Consider the following 11,912-nt stretch of genomic DNA (forward strand, 5'->3'; position numbering starts at 1 on the left):
TTGAACAAGTTAGAAAGGAAAAAAAAACACTAGAGAAAAGTGAAGTCAACCATAATCATTCATTAGCCTGGGGTCTGATAATGAACTCTGCTTTCATTGGAGCATTACTCCCTTTAACACTTTTGTTCCAGCAAATGTAAACAATTCAAACGATGAGATACATATCTGTGTATGTAAAACCGTACATTAGTCCTTACACATTCTTGTGCCCAGTTTATTTAGAGATAAAGGCTGTCTCAGCTCTTTCAGCTGTACAACTAGACAAACTCTTTATGAACTTAGCATTCGGAGGTTAAGGTCAGAGAGGCCAAAAACAAAAGGTTTCTACTTAATGCTGGCTATGTTTAATTTATTACCTGAATTGAAAACTTGTACATTGGTTTTATTCAGTATTTTATTTGTTTGTTTTTTTAAACACAGAGTACTTTATCTGGAGTCCTGTCCTTTTGTACTATGCTGGCATTAAGGCACCAAGAGACAGATCAATGGGACCAGGTCTAAAAAAACAAGTTTAAATTAGTATGTACATAGTACCTGATTTAGTCAAGCATTTTTTAAGCATTTGTTCTTCTGCATGATGTTACAACCACAGAATAATGCAACCCCCTTGCTTAAGATACTGAATTTGTCTTTTCCCATTGTGAAAAGTTTTAATTTAAGAAATGCTGACATTGAAGATTATATGTCTGATGTTTTTTTGTTTTTTTTTAACTCTACTTGCCCCAACAGCATTGCAATTTCTCCATATGTTGTAAATGTAATATATGATATGCATTTCAATGTAAATATAATGCTGTAGTAAGGTGAAAGTAAAGAAGCCATAAGGGAATATGAATGGTTCATTTATTTGGGACTGGCCCCCACTGTCGGGATTCATGCACCCTTCACACAGTACACTATAAAACTCAAAACCAACACCAGTGGAGTCCCACTCACATTTCCATGTATCCACACAAAAAGAACTACCACAAGAAGGATTTGTGTTTCTCCCTGTTTGATTAAGAACCAACAAATGTCTCTTTTTATACAAAATTCAAGTCACAGACTGGCAAAACTGATGATTAGTCTGGTGTAACACTGCACAACTTGCTAAAATCCACTGTTACGTGAATACAAAGACGTTTTCAGTTTAAAAATAACTTCAGGGAGAGAAGAAGTACACAAGTTTTTAAAGATTACACAAGTCTTTCTTCCACACTTTCCTCACAGCAAGCTATTTCTCCCCTTGTGAGTGGTAAAACATTTTTATTTTTATTTGAGTGGGAAAATCAGGCAGTAGTTCATTTGAGAGGAATAGATGATACAGATTGAGACAGTACAACTGGGTTAACACTGATTAAACAATGTATGGCGTTACAGAGTAAACTGAAGGTGTGTATAAGACTAAATGTATTATACCTGCTAAAGGATGCTTCTGAGTATCTCCTCTAGTTTGTGGATATTTTTATTACCAAACAACCTCTAACAACTCACTGCAAAGTTGATCCATTCCCTGTGTTTAGTCACCTAACATGTAGCTACAGTGTTGTCTAACAGAACTGTGCACAGGGTGTGTGTACGTATGTGAGAAGAGATAGGTCTATGGGTGCAGTGTCCACTCAGCACCAACAGGGGGAATCTCTGGAGCTCAGCTCCAGGAGGTGAGCCTCCACTTCTTCAGCGTCATCAGTGAAACGATCGATGAAAGACAGAATGAGGCCTGCAGCACTGCCTTCATACTCCACCAGCTCCACTGCGTCACCTGTACCACACACACACACACCACAGAGTCTGAGAGGAGCAACTTCATGACAACTTCAATCTGTGATATTTACAGAGTCCTAGTTATGCCCATGAAAAGTGTCAAGTTATTCCAGATTAAATGGTCCATCAGTGCCTTTCAAGTGTCTCAGTATTCTTAATGATCTGAACAGTATGTTCATAATGATGCAAGCTACAAAAAAAGTTTAGGATGTCAGACAACTCACTGACAACACACAGAAACCGCATCCCTAGAAACAGAAGTTGCTTTCAGTTGTTGTGAAACCAGTGCTGGTCCGACCTGACTGCAGTGTTTCTGCAGAGAGGCGTGGAGTCAGGTGTCGAGAGAGGACCAACCTTGGAGTCTGGTATTAGCCTGGACAAACATCTTGCGTGCCTCCTTGCGTAGGAGCACTATCTCCCTGAGGCGCAGGAAGTTGTGAGCGCCGTCATCCGTCACGGCGGAATAACCTTCGTACAAAGCCCGTCCTCCCTGCACGTCTGCCGTAGCCTTGCAGACCTGGAGGAGTTGGATGAGGAGTTGGATGAGAGATGAGACGACAGGCTCTGTTGAGGGCCAGACTCCGAAGGGGCCCAGGGTAGTCGTTTTGCTAAAGGCCAGACTGAATGGGGTTCAGGGAACTCACTCTTCTAGCCCTGTCTCTGAAATTCAGCCTCAGCTCACCTATTACCACATATTATCCTGCCTTTCCATTCAACACATTCAAACATTATATTCACAAAAACAAGCTATATTTCTCTTTCTTACATTTGGAAAAGGTTACAACAATACATATATGTGCCAACACAAAAAGAGTGGCCACACAGGTATGAGCGTATGCAAGGGAAAGAGCGTCTTCCACCTGACTTCACTGCCGTCACATCTCTAGACAGTGAGTGATGATGTTTTGTGACGTTTTGAGTATACAGATGGATGTGGTACCTGCAGTTTGCAGAGGAACTTCTGGATCGCGTTCTTGCCCACTGTGTGGATCTTGCTGCGGTCCAGCGTGATGACTGCGTCGGGTAGGCCGTCTGCCCCGGTTCGCTCTTTCAGAGTCACAAAGCCCTCACCCACCTCCAGCAGAACCCGCAGGATCACAAAGCGTGCCTGCATGTGGGCCTGTGCGTGTGTGTAAGATACAAAAAGGTTCAGACAACGTCACACAAAACAGGTTGAAAAGCAAGGAATATTCCGGAAACTAATAGCACATAGAAACGTCACAAAAATAAATAAGTGGTGAAAAGTGTATGATAGTCAAAGAGGACTGACTAGGGAAAGAGCAGAGCAGCGGCTGTGTATGTGTGTCTAAGTGTGTGTGTGTGTGTTTCTGACCTGTCTCCAGCTCTTGCTCTCTGGTGTGTAAAACTCCAGTCCCAGGAGGCCTGCCCTCACCATGTTCAGCCAGTTAATGTATACCACCTCCTCCGCCTCCTCACCCTCATGCCCAAAGATACTACAGTCACAAACACACACACACACACACACACACACACACCACAACACACACAACACACGCACACACACACCACACCGCAACACACACACACACACACAACACACACAACACACACACACCACACCACACCACAACACACACAACACACACACGCACACCACAACACACACACACACACACACACACACAACAACACACACGCACACACACACACACACGCGCACACACACGCACACACACACGCAACACGCGCAACACGCGCACGCACACACCGCACACACACACACACACACACACACACACACACGCACACACACACACGCACACACACACACGCACACACACACACGCACACGCACACACGCACACGCACACACACACACGCAACACGCGCACGCGCACGCACACACACACACGCAACACGCGCACGCACACACACACACGCAACACGCGCACACACACACGCAACACGCGCACGCACACACACACACGCAACACGCGCACGCACACACACACACGCAACACGCGCACACACCACACACACACGCACACCACACACACACACACACACACACACATACAACAACACACACACACACACACACACACACACACACACACACAACAACACACACACACACACACACAACAACACACACACAACACGCGCACGCACACGCGCACGCACACGCACACGCACACACACACGCAACACACAACACACACACACACAACCACACACACACACAACCACACACACACACACACACACAACACAAACACACACCACACACAAAATGTTTATTCACCAATCCGCTTTTTCCATCTGGTTTGGAGTCAATGTTAGACAGTCAGCATGAGTGTGTGTGCATGAGTCTGTGTGCGTGTGCGTGTGTGTCTGTGTCTGACCTGAGCACTTGCTTGTTGAGACACAAGTAAAGCCCCACACACTCAGCTCTACACTCCTCATATGATGAGGCGATGGTGGAAAATTTGCTGTCCCATGTTTCACTGCCCTTATACCAACTGGTGATCTGGAGAAAAAACACACCAATAAAAAAAAAAAAACCTGTGCTGGCATATGGTGACATCCATAAAAAGTCACAGGACCAAAGGCCACCTCTCTGACACCTCAGCCCAGATTCATAAAACACTGGATAATGGCTGTGCTGACAAGTTTAACTCTTTGATATTTAACCTACTTACCAGCTCTCCTGTCTCTGGGTTACGAACAGACTGCTGGTCGAAGTTTAAGTTTCCCTTTTCATCCTGAGTTAAGACATAAAGAAATCAGTGTTGCTTCATATGATGCAAAAACAGCAGACAGGAATAAAAGGTTTCCTCTCACAAAATAATTTAACAAAGGCGGTCACTGATGATTACTTGGGACCATTAAAATAAAACTGCACATGACAGGCCGTGTCAAACCATGCATCCCTGGGCAGGACCACACTGTGGGATGAGGTAATCTCTGCTCTGGTCCCGCTCACCTGGACAAACAGCTTTCCACTGCCATGTCCCAGCAACTCATGAAGCCCAACCTGTACCTCGAAGGAGGGTCCTTTCCACTTAATGTACACATCCTGAGAGAGAGAGAGAGAGAGAGAAGTTTGAGAAATAACATTAATACAATAAATGTCAATACCGTTCTGTAACAGTGTCTATAAAATAACTGAATAAAGTTACTTCATTTCATAAATGTTCATCTTTGAAAATTATATCATTTTAGCGATTACATTTCCGCAAGCTGGTCACCTTAAAGTGCATTTAGACTACTGAATGAAAGGAAGGAGACATGTTCAGCACTGTGAGGCCATACTGCTGTCTTACCTTGTCACTCTCCTCCAAGAAGGTTAGTTTCTCTTTCTGGGTAGCATATGCAACCGCCAGAACATTCCCCAAAGACACATTCTTAAAGCCCTCTGTCTGTCTGATGTCATCATCTGAGGATGACAGGACGTTAAGAGACTGTGAATAGCTGAACTTCCATCTAAACAAAGTCAATACATGTAAACTTACAATTTAAACCAACTAGCTTCAAAGAACACCCACAAAAGTATTTGCAAAAGAAGAGGTGAGAACAGAAAAAAGAAACAGAAGTTCTGAGATAAACCAAGGCGGGGGACGACTATGAATAAGACTTTGACGTGTACAATCAGAGGTGCTGCTTGTCAAAGAAATAAGACCACGTGCATGATATGGTCAGGGTTCCCCACGGAGAGGTTTTGAAAACAAGGAATCATGTTGTTATCGAGAGTGAACTCAAGAGGAAGCTTACAGTTGGGGATGTTGATGCCTGCTGGGATGCCACTGCCGGCAAAGGTCAGCACGTCCAAGGAGGTGAAGTCTGGTTTGAGGAAACGGTCCTTCTCAAAGGCCGTCGGCCAGGGCAGCTCCGGCAGCAGGATCTCCGCCGAGCTCACCAGCTGAGCAAAGCGAGCGCTCATGGCCTTGTTCACCACGGCAACGAAGCCTGACGTGAGAAATAAGCAGATCAGTTGTCGACGGGAGACAACCGATGGAACGACAGGAGGTCCTTTAAATAGAACATGGAAACAACGGAACGTACCTTCGAACTCGCCCCTGGATCCAAAGGGATCTCTGTAGCTCTCGATGAAGCCGATATAACTAAGGAGAAGAACTGCGGTCATTCATGGGTAAAACACAAATGGAAGAGAAAGCTGTGTCTGGAAAAACACACAATGACTTCCTTGGTTGTTTCACCTTTAGCAAACTAACAAAGCATGCTGGACGACGTTTGCTGGGAAAAGAGGAACTTCAATGAAGACTGTGAGTTTTGCGTATCAATTTTTCAACAAGACTCGCTGGCAGCTGGAGGTAAACTGGAAAGGTAACCGCGACTCCTTTCTTACCTCTCCACAATGGGTCCCTTGTCTTTGATCCAGAAGCGAGAGCCCTCTTTGTGTGCGTCCACCGAGCCAAAGGTAAAACTCCTTATATACTCCTCCAACATGTGTTTCTGGTTCTCATTTGCAGCGTAGGTCTGAGACAGAGAGAGGGAGGGCAAGCTTAAACCACCTGATAGACTGTCAGGAGGGTATGTAAGAAATAAATGCTTTTCTTAAAGACATCAGATGTTCAACCACTAACATGTCTGCGTGAGTGCTAGCGTACACCCTTACCTTGGCTTTCTCCAGGTTCTGGCACACTCTCTCCATCAGTGGAGCATAGTCACCTCTTTTCACAATAAACATGGAATCCTCAAATTCGTATTTTCCACAACAGGTCTCTCCCTCACCATCAACAGCACACTCTACAGAAAGGAAGATCATCTGGGTGATCAGTCATGTGTTGTGAAGACTCATTTGTTCACTCCTTGGGAAAGCATCCAAGGATTTTTGCTCTCAATAAAAAGAAAAAATTACTTAAAGATAAACTGAGAACCAGAGGAGTGAGGTTGCATTGCTTGTAAACAAACACACGAAACCGAACACAGACGTAGATGCTCATCCTCACCCTTCTTTACGGCAGAGGCCAGGCGGACTTCATAGCAATGTTTCCCCTCTGCATCCTTTTTGAACAGGCGGGTGTTGTAGGCACTCAGGTTCTGTGCAGGCAGACAGGCAGTAGTTATTGTACTTACGAGGAAAAAGTTGAGGTGGGAGGAGAGGTTGGTGAAGGGACAAACATTTTAGGGGAAAATAACAGTGGTTCAGTGATCCACAACAGAAGGCTCCACAACAGAAACCGGCGAGTTGTTGGTTCAATTCCTGGGCAGGGCACCAAGAGATGTTGACTTAGTAAAAGAGCACTGCTGCTTCTCACATCCAGGAGGGTATTCTATGTAAGTATTATTCTAATAGAAGAGCCCTATGGCTTCATTCTCCTAGCAAAACAAAGCCAGAGAGCTCTTCTATTAGGAGGTTTACAACTTACTCTTAGTTAACTTATACATGGTTTGGTGACTAACCCGATTCGGAATACCTCCCTGCCCTTTATCTGACCACAGCTATTCAGCCCTTGAGCAGGTCACTTCACCCCAAGTTACTCCTGGGTTACCGGAATATTCCATCCCTGTCACTCCTACACCAAAACAGTACGCTTAAAAAAACACAAGGATGCTAAATGGACCGAATATAGTTTCATAAAGGAATATGAAATAAACAAAAATGCATTAAACACCACTAGAATTAGGTAGCTCATGAGCAGAGGGTGTCATTTGACTACTGGTATCGCTTTTTTAATTCAAATTCTGGAATGGCAAAATTACATTAATTTTTTAATGGTATGGTTACAACATAACTGTGAAGAGGGCTGGACCAAATAGGGCTGGTCCTTGAACCACTCCAGAGATTGCCTGAATAAAGTGCACAGCAGGAACATCTGAAAACAAAGCTCAAGCTTCAAGTGAAATCATAATATAAGTGCACTTTTACAAGATTGTACCTTGGAATCCAGAAATTTCTGTGCAAGCTCTGCATCGTCTAAACAGCAGTTCCCTGAGAAGTAGGTGGTGATTCCCTACAAAGTGAAAAAAAGAGACACATATAATTTGTAACATTCCACTGATACAAAAACATAAAGGTGAAGTTTCTCCAAGCTTCACCTGAGACTGTATACCCCATCCCTCCACCTTCTGTGGTCTGTGGTTTCCCTTACCTTTTCTCCCAGTCCAAGCTGTTTCTGACGGTTCTCAAGTGAGTAGATGAGCTCAGAGCAGCTGTTCCACAACTGCTCCATCTCCCCAGGGCTCTCTTTAAATGCCTGACTGTGCCACACAAGTGCCTTGAACTTGTTCTAGACCCCAAGTCAGCAACATGAGGAGAGAACATTTATCATGACATACTGTACAAACAGGAGAGATTATGTCACACCTTTGACTGAATGGTATCATTTCAGCATTTGACCACATTAGGAGGAAGCTGTAAAAAATCTAAGAAGCTGACATGTAATGTCACATTTTGACTACAAGACTGGACCTCCACATTAAGTTTATGGCATATAGAGTGAGACATACCTTTGGCAGATTGGGAATGAACTTGGTGTCACCAAATGACTTGTAGTTCCCCATGTTTGCGTATAGCCCAGCAGCATAGACAAGGAATGCCTGAAACAAACAAACAAAATCTTATCCAGAATGGAGCATTAGTAGGGCTGCCTCCACAAGAAACAAAAACAAACAAACCAAAAAACAAAAGCCATTTTCAAGCTGCAGTATTAACTCAAGAGAAATGACAGAACCATCAGCCCAAACAATCTTTATATTTTTAAGCACAATAAAATAAAGTTCCCCATTCTGCTTTGAGGAATTACGTGTATTTATTGGGATGATGTCTCATGAGTGAAGAAATTCACTGTACTGAAATTTCTCACTCCTGCCCACATGAGGCAGAAGTTGAGTAAGGTCAGTATTTCATGCGCAAAATCTCAGTGACACAGTTTTGTTCCTATGTTTACACTTGGAGCTAAAAGCTATTCAAAGACATTCCCACAGCTTAGAAGAACTTCCCAGAGTGTTCAACACGCCACCCTGGCACAATGTCGCACATTAATGAATAAAACCAGCAAGTGTCTGTCAGAGTGTTCTAACCTGGTACTCCTCAGGGCTAAGGCCAGCTGCCGTGGCAACTGACTCTAGCTGTGCCGGTGGCTGTTTCCGGAACATTCTCTGCAGGAGCACGTAGATGTTGGCTGACTCTGGAGAGGTCTGGAGCAGCACCACCAGACCTCCATACCAGGCTGCTCTGGAGAGGTAGTGAGCGTACAGCTTCTCCTTGGGCGACAGCAGCTTAAATGCCTCCCCACAGTCCAGGGCAGAGATCCCAATGTCGTTGGGCAGGTAGTACTGAGAGTCCACCATGTTGACTTGCAGGCAGCCTGTTCTGTTTATGTCCTAAAAATGTTACAAGTCTGAGGCAGAAAGAGATTCATTAGCAACTGAGCATACAACTACTTGTGATATAATAAATGACTTTATTGTTATGTGGTGGATCTTGAGGTCCTTCATCCAGTTCATGTATTTATTGAACGCAGCCACCTCTAGCATATCTGATGCAACTGATCTGATGGTTGATGACTGGTTGACCCTTTAACAAGCTAAACAAGTTCCGTAAGAGGCAGAAAAAGCATGCCGTTTGATGCAAATTGGGAAGAACGCAACGTGTAACTGAGCATATCCGAGTAAGTGAGTGTGAAGTCTGGATTTATGCAAATATAACTGAACCTCATCATGAAACCGTCTTTTTCAGTTTACATATGGTAGAACACTTAAATCATCACATTAATCTGTAAAAGGAGCTTTCTTTCACAGTGCCAAGGAATTAAGCTTTTTGAGTTTTTGTGCACTTACAGCGTCGATTTTACCAACACCTTTGAACAAGTCAGCTTAATTGTTTTGAATAACGCTTTTAAAATGGAGTTGTCTTTCAGTTTCTTTGCTGACTTGACTTGATTTCCGAATCATTTACGTACAGCAAAGCACTGAATTCAGTAACTTGAGCCTTCTTCTTATCTCCGCTATACCAAAATTGTCTGATGCAGGATATAATCAAATGGACTTGCACTTTCACTTCTTGTTGCTTGACTAGCTAACTGGCTAAGTTAGCTAGCTGCATCTTGGTTTAGCTAAGTCACATGGAAAACTATAGCAATGGATACAATAACCAATAGATATGCAAATAAAAATACGTCAGATTAAGGGACAGTGAAGGCAGAGAATACTAACTTCTTATGAAATCCCCGGTAATTTTTGAGACAGTTTTTAAATTCACTTTCTACCTGATTTCAGCGTCCAACACTGTCAAAGTGCAATCTCACTCTTGAAATCCACTTCCTCTGTTCATTCAGAGAATCCCCCGCCTCTAAACCAATCATATAGCTGAGATTCCAAAACGTTAGACCATATAACCAATCACAGCACAAGAAAGGCGTCCAATTGCGCATCATTGACAAAGACTTGACATCATGGTCAAAGTTCTTTGTGGATTTGCTCGTCCCGATTAGACGTCAGCTATGCTATTTTGCGTCGTACTACACTGAATTACACTCCATCATACGGATCGTTCCGGCCGTGATTAGTCAATTTCGGCGTTCCAGATGTGTGCGTATTTAAAATACTACTATTACAGCCCCAGCCTTCTCACCGTACCACATCACTGCGTTTACGACCTTTCTTTCCTAATTACTTCTATACTCTACTTTACAATACAAGACTGTATCATACTATTCTCTGTATCACACAATATAATTCTTGCTGTTTGTCAGAGATTTTGTCGACAGAAACAAATTAATACATCATTACTAGTTAGGGATTGCATTGCATTAGGGATTAGTGATTAATCTCTAAACAAATAATGTATGTTGTGTGTGTAATTCAACAGAAGAATATATGGTATTATACACTGCCCAAGTGAATGGTCTGTGACAAATGAATGTATAAATTAAAGAGACGTGGACTTTACTGAAGTAATCTGTCAGCATTCCATATTTCCTTCCCTGTGTTCTTCTGCTCCTGCTCAACGCTTATACACAGTAAACAAGCAGTTGTTTCCAGTTGTTTTCAGGGCGCTTAGAATCTTTAATTGCAAATAAAAAAAATGTAATAAACAAATAAATAAAATGAAACATGTCCGCTTTGAGAACTGCAACCCCCCCCCCAAAAAAAAACCCACCAAAAAACAAAAACTGTAATGTAATCCTTGGATTGTCTTTCAAGCACCATTTTTGCAGTCTTACACTAAGGCTCATATTTCCTTTTGTTTTTATTCATAAAACCATGTGCATTTTTTGGCTGACCTCCATTGTGGCTTGTTCAGACAGTAGTCGATTCTGTTTCACCTCTTGTAGCCTTAACATAAGATGATAGACCTTTACTGTCTGACACACAGCATATAACAGAACCAGAACAGACTTAATAAAGCCATGTTAAGCATCTTCACTTTCCCTGTTGCTGTTTGAGGAAAAACTTTTTATGTTAATTCACTTTAATAATCCACATCCAAATGAACGTGTTTCACCTGTTTTATGTTAAATGTGCATGTTACATCCCCCTGAAGGGAAATAGCGTTTCGTATGAAATTCGGCTTTTAATTGCATCTTTAAAGTCACGGCGGAAAAATGTAAAAGTTTAAGATTCTGTTGCTGAAAGACAAATTCTAAACCAGTATCGTGAAATTTTGACGGACCAGGGGACAGTTTTGATTGGCAACAGGATAATTTTATTCACTATTTTTCTGAAGTGTATGACCACACCAAAGAGACGATATCTTTAAACAAAATAACCTTTTTCATTTAGTAATCATTCATCTTTCTTTTGATAAAAGTGAAAACGTATTTATTTTTAAACACATGTCGCTGAGGCACTCTCTGAGAAGTACCAGGGAAGGTTTCCTAAGCCATTACACGGTGCCGTCCACCCTCCTACACACTTCATTTCATCAGACAGAGCTGTGTCTTGGGAGCAGACAACCAGGATGCAGTCAACCACAGGCAACCACTGTCAGTAAATCAACATGGACTGGCTGGTTATTAAGCCAACAAAATGTCTACTTCTGTGTGGCTGCTTGTTCTAAATGACTGACTCTCAGTTATATGATATGAGTGACAAGGTTAGAGAGAGATCTGCTGAGCAGATGTCAAATTTTGTTACTCTAAAAGTCATTTTCTGCAGGAACAGGATGGCCCACCCTTCAAGCAGAGGAGGAATAAGGCAGATGGTAAATGGTGAAGAAGCTGAAAGCTTCGTTTGCAACA

General features: G+C 42.9%; 1 protein-coding gene across 2 annotated transcripts; it reads right to left on the reverse strand.

Annotated features, from left to right (window-relative positions):
• Positions 1–856: 856 nt before the first annotated feature.
• dpp3 (dipeptidyl-peptidase 3) lies at positions 857–9,985 on the reverse strand. 2 transcript variants are annotated; one of them, XM_030782648.1, is made up of 18 exons: positions 9,939–9,985; positions 8,752–9,071; positions 8,179–8,268; positions 7,821–7,958; positions 7,608–7,682; positions 6,678–6,768; positions 6,344–6,474; positions 6,074–6,204; positions 5,770–5,828; positions 5,479–5,673; positions 5,031–5,143; positions 4,691–4,783; positions 4,407–4,469; positions 4,110–4,234; positions 3,077–3,197; positions 2,684–2,863; positions 2,098–2,260; positions 857–1,741 (listed from the first exon to the last, which is right to left on the reverse strand). In XM_030782648.1, exons 2-18 carry the CDS (start codon positions 9,019–9,021, stop codon positions 1,599–1,601), a joined length of 2,181 nt encoding a protein of 726 aa, XP_030638508.1. In that variant the 5' UTR covers positions 9,022–9,071; positions 9,939–9,985; the 3' UTR covers positions 857–1,598. The 2 variants fall into 2 exon arrangements, with proteins under 2 accessions (XP_030638508.1, XP_030638509.1); XM_030782649.1 differs by having other exon boundaries at positions 9,886–9,954.
• Positions 9,986–11,912: the final 1,927 nt, after the last annotated feature.

This window comes from Chanos chanos, chromosome 8, assembly GCF_902362185.1.
Source record: "Chanos chanos chromosome 8, fChaCha1.1, whole genome shotgun sequence".
Classification (NCBI taxonomy): Eukaryota; Metazoa; Chordata; class Actinopteri; order Gonorynchiformes; family Chanidae; genus Chanos; species Chanos chanos.